This window comes from Nannobrachium achirus (genome assembly GCF_963921795.1).
Source record: "Nannobrachium achirus genome assembly, chromosome: 18".
NCBI classification, from domain to species: Eukaryota; Metazoa; Chordata; class Actinopteri; order Myctophiformes; family Myctophidae; genus Nannobrachium; species Nannobrachium achirus.
The window spans coordinates 202,501-212,500 of record NC_137825.1 but is presented as its reverse complement, the minus strand read 5'-3'; the positions used below and the strand labels follow the sequence as shown (position 1 = coordinate 212,500).

At 38.2% G+C, this 10,000-nt stretch overlaps 1 protein-coding gene across 1 annotated transcript in view; it reads left to right on the top strand.

Moving 5' to 3' along the window:
• The window catches only part of vstm4b (V-set and transmembrane domain containing 4b), a gene marked incomplete at both ends in the record, with an annotated part of 30,041 nt that overhangs the window by 3,781 nt on the left and 16,260 nt on the right, over window positions 1–10,000 (top strand). Inside the window, 2 exons of the mRNA XM_080748355.1 lie at window positions 4,802–5,082; window positions 9,869–9,958. Of these exons, the coding sequence (XP_080604481.1) occupies window positions 4,802–5,082; window positions 9,869–9,958 (371 nt within the window). The remainder of the gene's footprint in view (window positions 1–4,801; window positions 5,083–9,868; window positions 9,959–10,000) is intronic.

The following is a 10,000-nucleotide window of genomic DNA, read 5'->3' as shown; positions in this document are numbered from 1 at the left end:
TAAATATATAGCTGAGTTATTACATCCTAAGGTCAATAGATAAATATATAGCTGAGTTATTACATCCTAAGGTCAATAGATAAATATATAGCTGAGTTATTACATCCTAAGGTCAATAGATAAATATATAGCTGAGTTATTACATCCTATGGTCAATAGATAAATATATAGCTGAGTTATTACATCCTATGGTCAATAGATAAATATATAGCTGAGTTATTACATCCTATGGTCAATAGATAAATATATAGCTGAGTTATTACATCCTAAGGTCAATAGATAAATATATAGCTGAGTTATTACATCCTAAGGTCAATAGATAAATATATAGCTGAGTTATTACATCCTAAGGTCAATAGATAAATATATAGCTGAGTTATTACATCCTAAGGTCAATAGATACATATATAGCTGAGTTATTACATCCTATGGTCAATAGATAAATATATAGCTGAGTTATTACATCCTATGGTCAATAGATAAATATATAGCTGAGTTATTACATCCTAAGGTCAATAGATAAATATATAGCTGAGTTATTACATCCTAAGGTCAATAGATAAATATATAGCTGAGTTATTACATCCTATGGTCAATAGATAAATATATAGCTGAGTTATTACATCCTAAGGTCAATAGATAAATATATAGCTGAGTTATTACATCCTATGGTCAATAGATACATATATAGCTGAGTTATTACATCCTATGGTCAATAGATAAATATATAGCTGAGTTATTACATCCTAAGGTCAATAGATAAATATATAGCTGAGTTATTACATCCTAAGGTCAATAGATAAATATATAGCTGAGTTATTACATCCTAAGGTCAATAGATAAATATATAGCTGAGTTATTACATCCTAAGGTCAATAGATAAATATATAGCTGAGTTATTACATCCTAAGGTCAATAGATAAATATATAGCTGAGTTATTACATCCTATGGTCAATAGATAAATATATAGCTGAGTTATTACATCCTAAGGTCAATAGATAAATATATAGCTGAGTTATTACATCCTAAGGTCAATAGATAAATATATAGCTGAGTTATTACATCCTATGGTCAATAGATAAATATATAGCTGAGTTATTACATCCTAAGGTCAATAGATAAATATATAGCTGAGTTATTACATCCTAAGGTCAATAGATAAATATATAGCTGAGTTATTACATCCTATGGTCAATAGATAAATATATAGCTGAGTTATTACATCCTAAGGTCAATAGATAAATATATAGCTGAGTTATTACATCCTATGGTCAATAGATAAATATATAGCTGAGTTATTACATCCTAAGGTCAATAGATAAATATATAGCTGAGTTATTACATCCTAAGGTCAATAGATAAATATATAGCTGAGTTATTACATCCTAAGGTCAATAGATAAATATATAGCTGAGTTATTACATCCTAAGGTCAATAGATAAATATATAGCTGAGTTATTACATCCTAAGGTCAATAGATAAATATATAGCTGAGTTATTACATCCTAAGGTCAATAGATAAATATATAGCTGAGTTATTACATCCTAAGGTCAATAGATAAATATATAGCTGAGTTATTACATCCTAAGGTCAATAGATAAATATATAGCTGAGTTATTACATCCTAAGGTCAATAGATAAATATATAGCTGAGTTATTACATCCTATGGTCAATAGATAAATATATAGCTGAGTTATTACATCCTAAGGTCAATAGATAAATATATAGCTGAGTTATTACATCCTAAGGTCAATAGATAAATATATAGCTGAGTTATTACATCCTAAGGTCAATAAGAGCTCTTAGATCTTCAAATAAAGACCTTCTGGACATCCCAACAACACGCTTGATATCAAAAGGTGATGGAGCTTTTGAAGCCTCTGGAACGACTTACCGATATCCCTCAAACGATCAGTGTCAGTCGAATCCTTTAAAGGGCAGTTAAAAACCTATTTGTTTCGTAAACATTTTAATTTATAAATTGGTTTTAGTCATTGTTGAATGATTTCATGTACATTTTCACTACCTTGTTTGTTATTCACTTTGTTGTTGTTTAATTTTATTGTGATGTTTTGTTTTTCTTTTATTGTACAGCACTTTGTAACATTTGTTTTGAAAAGCGCTATATAAATAAATTTACCTTACCTTACCTAACCCTAAACCTAAACCTAAACCCCTGACCCTAACCTCAGTAACCGTGATGTGGATGAGTAGCTAAACCTAACCCTAAACCTAACCTAAACCCCTGACCCTAACCTCAGTAACCGTGATGTGGATGAGTAGCTAAACCTAACCCTAAACCTAACCCTAACCTAAACCTAAACCTAAACCTGACCCTGCCCTAACCTCAGTAACGTGATGTAGATGAGTAGCTAAACCTAACCCTAAACCTAAACCTAACCCTGACCCTGCCCTAACCTCAGTAACTGTGATGTGGATGAGTAGCTAAACCTAACCCTAAACCTAACCTAAACCTAAACCTAAACCTGACCCTAACCTCAGTAACGTGATGTGGATGAGTAGCTAACCTGCCCACGCTGGTTGTCCAAAGAATGACAGATTTACCATCACTCAGTACTCTATAAGTTACCATATACCATACATACTCAGTACTCTATGGTATAAGTTACTGTATAAATACTGTACTCTATAAGTTACCATATACCATACATACCATAAATACTCACTACTCAATGGTATAAATTACAGTATACTCACTACTCTATGATATACATTACAGTATAAATACTCAGAGTTATTACATCCTAAGGTCAATAGATACATATATAGCTGAGTTATTACATCCTATGGTCAATAGATAAATATATAGCTGAGTTATTACATCCTAAGGTCAATAGATAAATATATAGCTGAGTTATTACATCCTATGGTCAATAGATACATATATAGCTGAGTTATTACATCCTATGGTCAATAGATAAATATATAGCTGAGTTATTACATCCTAAGGTCAATAGATAAATATATAGCTGAGTTATTACATCCTAAGGTCAATAGATAAATATATAGCTGAGTTATTACATCCTAAGGTCAATAGATAAATATATAGCTGAGTTATTACATCCTAAGGTCAATAGATAAATATATAGCTGAGTTATTACATCCTAAGGTCAATAGATAAATATATAGCTGAGTTATTACATCCTAAGGTCAATAAGAGCTCTTAGATCTTCAAATAAAGACCTTCTGGACATCCCAACAACACGCTTGATATCAAAAGGTGATGGAGCTTTTGAAGCCTCTGGAACGACTTACCGATATCCCTCAAACGATCAGTGTCAGTCGAATCCTTTAAAGGGCAGTTAAAAACCTATTTGTTTCGTAAACATTTTAATTTATAAATTGGTTTTAGTCATTGTTGAATGATTTCATGTACATTTTCACTACCTTGTTTGTTATTCACTTTGTTGTTGTTTAATTTTATTGTGATGTTTTGTTTTTCTTTTATTGTACAGCACTTTGTAACATTTGTTTTGAAAAGCGCTATATAAATACATTTACCTTACCTTACCTAACCCTAAACCTAAACCTAAACCCCTGACCCTAACCTCAGTAACCGTGATGTGGATGAGTAGCTAAACCTAACCCTAAACCTAACCTAAACCCCTGACCCTAACCTCAGTAACCGTGATGTGGATGAGTAGCTAAACCTAACCCTAAACCTAACCCTAACCTAAACCTAAACCTAAACCTGACCCTGCCCTAACCTCAGTAACGTGATGTAGATGAGTAGCTAAACCTAACCCTAAACCTAACCCTAAACCTAAACCTAACCCTGACCCTGCCCTAACCTCAGTAACTGTGATGTGGATGAGTAGCTAAACCTAACCCTAAACCTAACCTAAACCTAAACCTAAACCTGACCCTAACCTCAGTAACGTGATGTGGATGAGTAGCTAACCTGCCCACGCTGGTTGTCCAAAGAATGACAGATTTACCATCACTCAGTACTCTATAAGTTACCATATACCATACATACTCAGTACTCTATGGTATAAGTTACTGTATAAATACTGTACTCTATAAGTTACCATATACCATACATACCATAAATACTCACTACTCAATGGTATAAATTACAGTATACTCACTACTCTATGATATACATTACAGTATAAATACTCAGTACTCTATAAGTTACAGTATAAATACTCAGTACAAAGTAACAGTGTCTCCGCCATATGTGGCAGCTGACAATTATAGCAGAGACAGAACAAAATGCCTCCCCACACACACACACACACACACACACACACACACACACACACACACACACACACACACACACACACACACACACACAAGCAGGTTTGGTGTCTTTGAATGGAACAACTATAACTTGTTTATTTTATTGTATTTCTTTGTTTTTAACAACAAGGGTTCATATTTTAGAAATCAGAGAAATTATGTTTTCATTTACTGCTTTCTATTGTTTTTAGCGATTTTAATGATTTAGATTTTCAGTGTATGGATGTTATGACAGCAGTGTAAAGCATGTAGACAATTATCTATCCTTAAAGCTATACACACACCTTTAACTGTCTGGTTAAGTGTTTCCTTAAGGCTATACACACACCTTTAACACTGGTTAAGTGTTTCCTTAAAGCTATACACACACCTTTAACTGTCTGGTTAAGTGTTTCCTTAAAGCTATACACACACCTTTAACACTGGTTAAGTGTTTCCTTAAAGCTATACACACACCTTTAACTGTCTGGTTAAGAGTTTCCTTAAAGCTATACACACACCTTTATGTGTTTCCCTCTCTCCCTTCCAGACGTGTGCCTGTCCATCAACGTGACCGTTAGTCCCGCCCCCTTCACGGTGGTCCAATCAGGGGCCAGCGTCACCCTGCGGTGCGTGGTGTCACAGCGCCGGCGCAGCTCTCCCCTTCCTGTGGTTCGCTGGAGCTTCCTGCCGGGCCACGCCCACCTTAACGAGCTTAACGAGCTTAACGAGCTCCTGGTGGCCAGGGTCAACATGCACAAGGCCCGTTTCTATGGCAACTACACCAAGAGCTTCCCCTGGCCCAAACTGAGGCTGAATGTCGTCAAACAGGTGAAATATGCAAATTGTATGCAAATGATATGCAAATGATATGCACACGTCAGGGAGGGGACGATAAGCCATATTGTCGTTTATCGTGACAAAAAACACTCACGATAATCGCATCGTGGAGATTTGATTAATAAATTGATAAATGTATTGTGGAGATTTGTTTAATAAATTGATAAATGTATTGTGGAGATTTGATTAATAAATTGATAAATGTATTGTGGAGATTTGATTAATAAATTGATAAATGTATTGTGGAGATTTAATCTATGGTGACATCGTCCTCTGTCATGCACTGGGATCAATTCACATTGTATTTGCCCAAGCTGCATTTAAACCCTCTATTAGTAAAATGTACTTATAACAATAACATACTTGATATTTTTTTCACTTTTTTTTATCATAATGTTTTTTATTGCCAAAATAGCCAATCTACAAGCTCACTAGATCTACAAGCTCACTAGATCTACAAGCTCACCAGATCTACAAGCTCACTAGATCTGCAAGCTCACTAGATCTACAAGCTCACTAGATCTACAAGCTCACCAGATCTACAAGCTCACTAGATCTACAAGCTCACTAGATCTACAAGCTCACTAGATCTACAAGCTCACCAGATCTACAAGCTCACTAGATCTACAAGCTCACTATTTCTTGGCAAATGTTCCGCCCCAGGATAATATAGATTTTGATTATCGATAATATCGTAAATCTCGATTTATTCAAACAAGGAAGTGTTGATGAAATAGAATCCATATTTGGTTACTCTATTGTCTGTTTCTCACTTCAAATGTTTTCAAAAACATTCTTGAGAACGTTTAGTTGTAAATGTCGCTGTGTGTTTGTTTACATGGCTGACATGTTGGATGTGTGTTTGTTTACATGGCTGACATGTTGGATGTGTGTTTGTTTACATGGCTGACATGTTGCATATGGCACTAAGTTCACACAGTGCAGCCTGAGTGCAGCAGGTCTTCTGAGCCTTTGATTAGACTTTGTCTTTTATAGACGCGAGGCGTTGTGAGCTTGTAGATCTGCTATTTTCAAAATAGAACCGTGTTATACAAAATGTAGTCTTGGAGGATTTGCCTCGATAATACGTGGCCTATAATACGTAGGTGACTTCCTCCATGCCTCTGGTTACCCATAAGCTCCTCCATCTGTCTATAGAAGATCTATAGATGTTATATACATCTGTCTATAGATGGATGTCTATAGAAGAACTATAGATGGATGTCTATAGAAGAACTATAGATGGATGTCTATAGAAGATCTATCTTCCCCCAGTAAAATATGATTATTTTGGGGGTTGCGGCCTGAAAAGGTTAAGAACCCCTCTTGGAGGCTGGTGAAACGGGTGAAAAAATAGCTAAGGCCGCCCCTGCACTGCTCATGCACGGAGATGTTGATTGATTGTAAACGGAGGCGAATCGCTTTGCTTCCTGAGTCTCCCGACGCAAAATTAACACAGTGACAGGGACAGTAGGTGGGTAACACAGAATTAATAAGCTTCTTTCAAACTACAACAAGTAAGTTTACCACCTCAACAGCGTTTGTTCTGTTTGCTGCCTGTACCAGCGCGAGTGAACGCAGTGCTGTGGTGAGCTCTGCCACAGCACACAGTCTGACGTGCGCTGCATGTGCATAAAAGAAATGACACATCAGAGAGAAATTGGTATTAATTTGGTGTCAGACCTTGTCGTCCTGCTTTAGGAGGACCGGGCTGTGTACGTTTTGCCCCTTGCAAGGCTCCAATGAGTAAGAATTACCCTAATTAAAGTGAAACTCGATTTGACGATTTCTTATTTTTTAAATCGTCCAAAGGAAGAAATCCCGATTTCGATTAAAATCGATTAATCGAAAAACCCTAGCAGAGTGTGGAGGGTTTAGAGCTCTAGACCCTGATGTTAGATAGCAGAGTGTGGAAGGTTTAGAGCTCTAGACCCTGATGTTAGATAGCAGAGTGTGGAGGGTTTAGAGCTCTAGACCCTGATGTTAGATAGCAGAGTGTGGAGGGTTTAGAGCTCTAGACCCTGATGTTAGATAGGAGAGTGTAGAGGGTTTAGAGCTCTGATGTTAGATAGGAGAGTGTAGAGGGTTTAGAGCTCTGATGTTAGATAGCAGAGTGTGGAGGGTTTAGAGCTCTAGACCCTGATGTTAGATAGGAGAGTGTGGATGGTTTAGAGCTCTGATGTTAGATAGCAGAGTGGAGGGTTTAGAGCTCTAGACCCTGATGTTAGATAGCAGAGTGTGGAGGGTTTAGAGCTCTAGACCCTGATGTTAGATACATGGACGGATTAACCCCCGCGAGGGCCCCTGGCCGATAATTTTTTAGGGGCCCCCACCCCCAAAAAAAAAAAAAATCCAAAAAATATTTTTTTTTCAAAAAGATTTTTTTTTTCAAATATTTTTTTTTTGATTTCTTTGGGGGGGGGGGGGGGGGGTGGCGCAGTTCAGGCCAAAGGTGGTACTGCAGCTGAAAATGCTCTGAGAGCCATTCAAAAATGAGAGGCTCTCTATTCAGGAGTGGTAATTTAGCCTCAAACCTTTTGAAAAACGTTTTTGGGACATAAACAATATGACATAAATACTTTTTAAATGCATGGTGTATCACCTTTAAGCCACGATGATCATCTGTGGACCAAGAAAGCACCTGTAGACAACAGAGGAGGGGCCCACACATTTGATTTTTGCTTAAAATATACATTTAATTTTTGTAAATTGTCATTGACCACGCAGGCCAGTTCCCCCAAGGGCCCCTGAGAGCCAAGGGCCCCTGGCAACGGCCCCACCGGCCCAATGGTTAATACAGCCCTGGTTAGATAGCAGAGTGGAGGGTTTAGAGCTCTAGACCCTAATGTTAGATAGCAGAGTGTGGAGGGTTTAGAGCTCTAGACCCTGATGTTAGATAGCAGAGTGTGGAGGGTTTAGAGCTCTAGACCCTGATGTTAGATAGCAGAGTGTGGAGGGTTTAGAGCTCTAGACCCTGATGTTAGATAGGAGAGTGTGGAAAGTTTAGAGCTCTAGACCCTGATGTTAGATAGCAGAGTGTGGAGGGTTTAGAGCTCTAGACCCTGATGTTAGATAGCAGAGTGTGAAGGGTTTAGAGCTCTAGACCCTGATGTTAGATAGGAGAGTGTGGAGGGTTTAGAGCTCTAGACCCTGATGTTAGATAGCAGAGTGTGGAGGGTTTAGAGCTCTAGACCCTGATGTTAGATAGGAGAGTGTGGAAAGTTTAGAGCTCTAGACCCTGATGTTAGATAGCAAAGTGTGGAGGGTTTAGAGCTCTAGACCCTGATGTTAGATAGGAGAGTGTGGAAAGTTTAGAGCTCTAGACCCTGATGTTAGATAGCAAAGTGTGGAGGGTTTAGAGCTCTAGACCCTGATGTTAGATAGCAGAGTGTGGAGGGTTTAGAGCTCTAGACCCTGATGTTAGATAGCAGAGTGTGAAGGGTTTAGAGCTCTAGACCCTGATGTTAGATAGGAGAGTGTGGAGGGTTTAGAGCTCTAGACCCTGATGTTAGATAGCAGAGTGTGGAGGGTTTAGAGCTCTAGACCCTGATGTTAGATAGGAGAGTGTGGAAAGTTTAGAGCTCCAGACCCTGATGTTAGATAGCAAAGTGTGGAGGGTTTAGAGCTCTAGACCCTGATGTTAGATAGGAGAGTGTGGAAAGTTTAGAGCTCTAGACCCTGATGTTAGATAGCAAAGTGTGGAGGGTTTAGAGCTCTAGACCCAAAATGTGCCTCCAAAAATTGTCAAAATGTCCTGGCAGGCCTGCAATACTGTTCTTTTGGTGTTCACCTTTGTTGCTTGGAGCATTGATGATTGCACTCTCCCACAGTAATAAGGAAAAGAAGAAAACATTTGTTACACTTTGTTAATGTTAAGCTCAGTGTCAGGGAAGAGCTCTAGACCCTGATGTTAGATAGCAAAGTGTGGAGGGTTTAGAGCTCTAGACCCTGATGTTAGATAGCAGAGTGTGGAGGGTTTAGAGCTCTAGACCCTGATGTTAGATAGCAGAGTGTGAAGGGTTTAGAGCTCTAGACCCTGATGTTAGATAGGAGAGTGTGGAGGGTTTAGAGCTCTAGACCCTGATGTTAGATAGCAGAGTGTGGAGGGTTTAGAGCTCTAGACCCTGATGTTAGATAGGAGAGTGTGGAAAGTTTAGAGCTCTAGACCCTGATGTTAGATAGCAAAGTGTGGAGGGTTTAGAGCTCTAGACCCTGATGTTAGATAGGAGAGTGTGGAAAGTTTAGAGCTCTAGACCCTGATGTTAGATAGCAAAGTGTGGAGGGTTTAGAGCTCTAGACCCAAAATGTGCCTCCAAAAATTGTCAAAATGTCCTGGCAGGCCTGCAATACTGTTCTTTTGGTGTTCACCTTTGTTGCTTGGAGCATTGATGATTGCACTCTCCCACAGTAATAAGGAAAAGAAGAAAACATTTGTTACACTTTGTTAATGTTAAGCTCAGTGTCAGGGAAGCCCAAAACGAGAGTAAATGCCAGCAGAACGGTATTGCAAGCCATTTTGGCAAAATTCTGCTCAGCGCTACCCACACGTTTGGCTGTGTAGCTCATGCCTCGAATGCCCGATGCTTACAAACTGTACCTTGTTGTAAAGGTGACAAATCAACAATATAAATGATATAAAACACAATACAAATTGGTATTATTAAAGGGGAGATATAATGGACCCAAGTCAAGTTTCCTTTCTTTTTGTGCTGCGTTTATAATCACATGCATTCATCTCAATGTAACCCACCTGTAATCATGTGTGTTTAATTTCCAGGGTAAAATCTTTGACCTGACCATATTAAACACGTCTCAGGGAGATGCAGGACTCTACATGTGTCATGTGACCGAGTTCAAAAGACACCAGGTATCTGTCTGTCTGTCTGTCTGTCTGTCTGTCTGTCTGTCT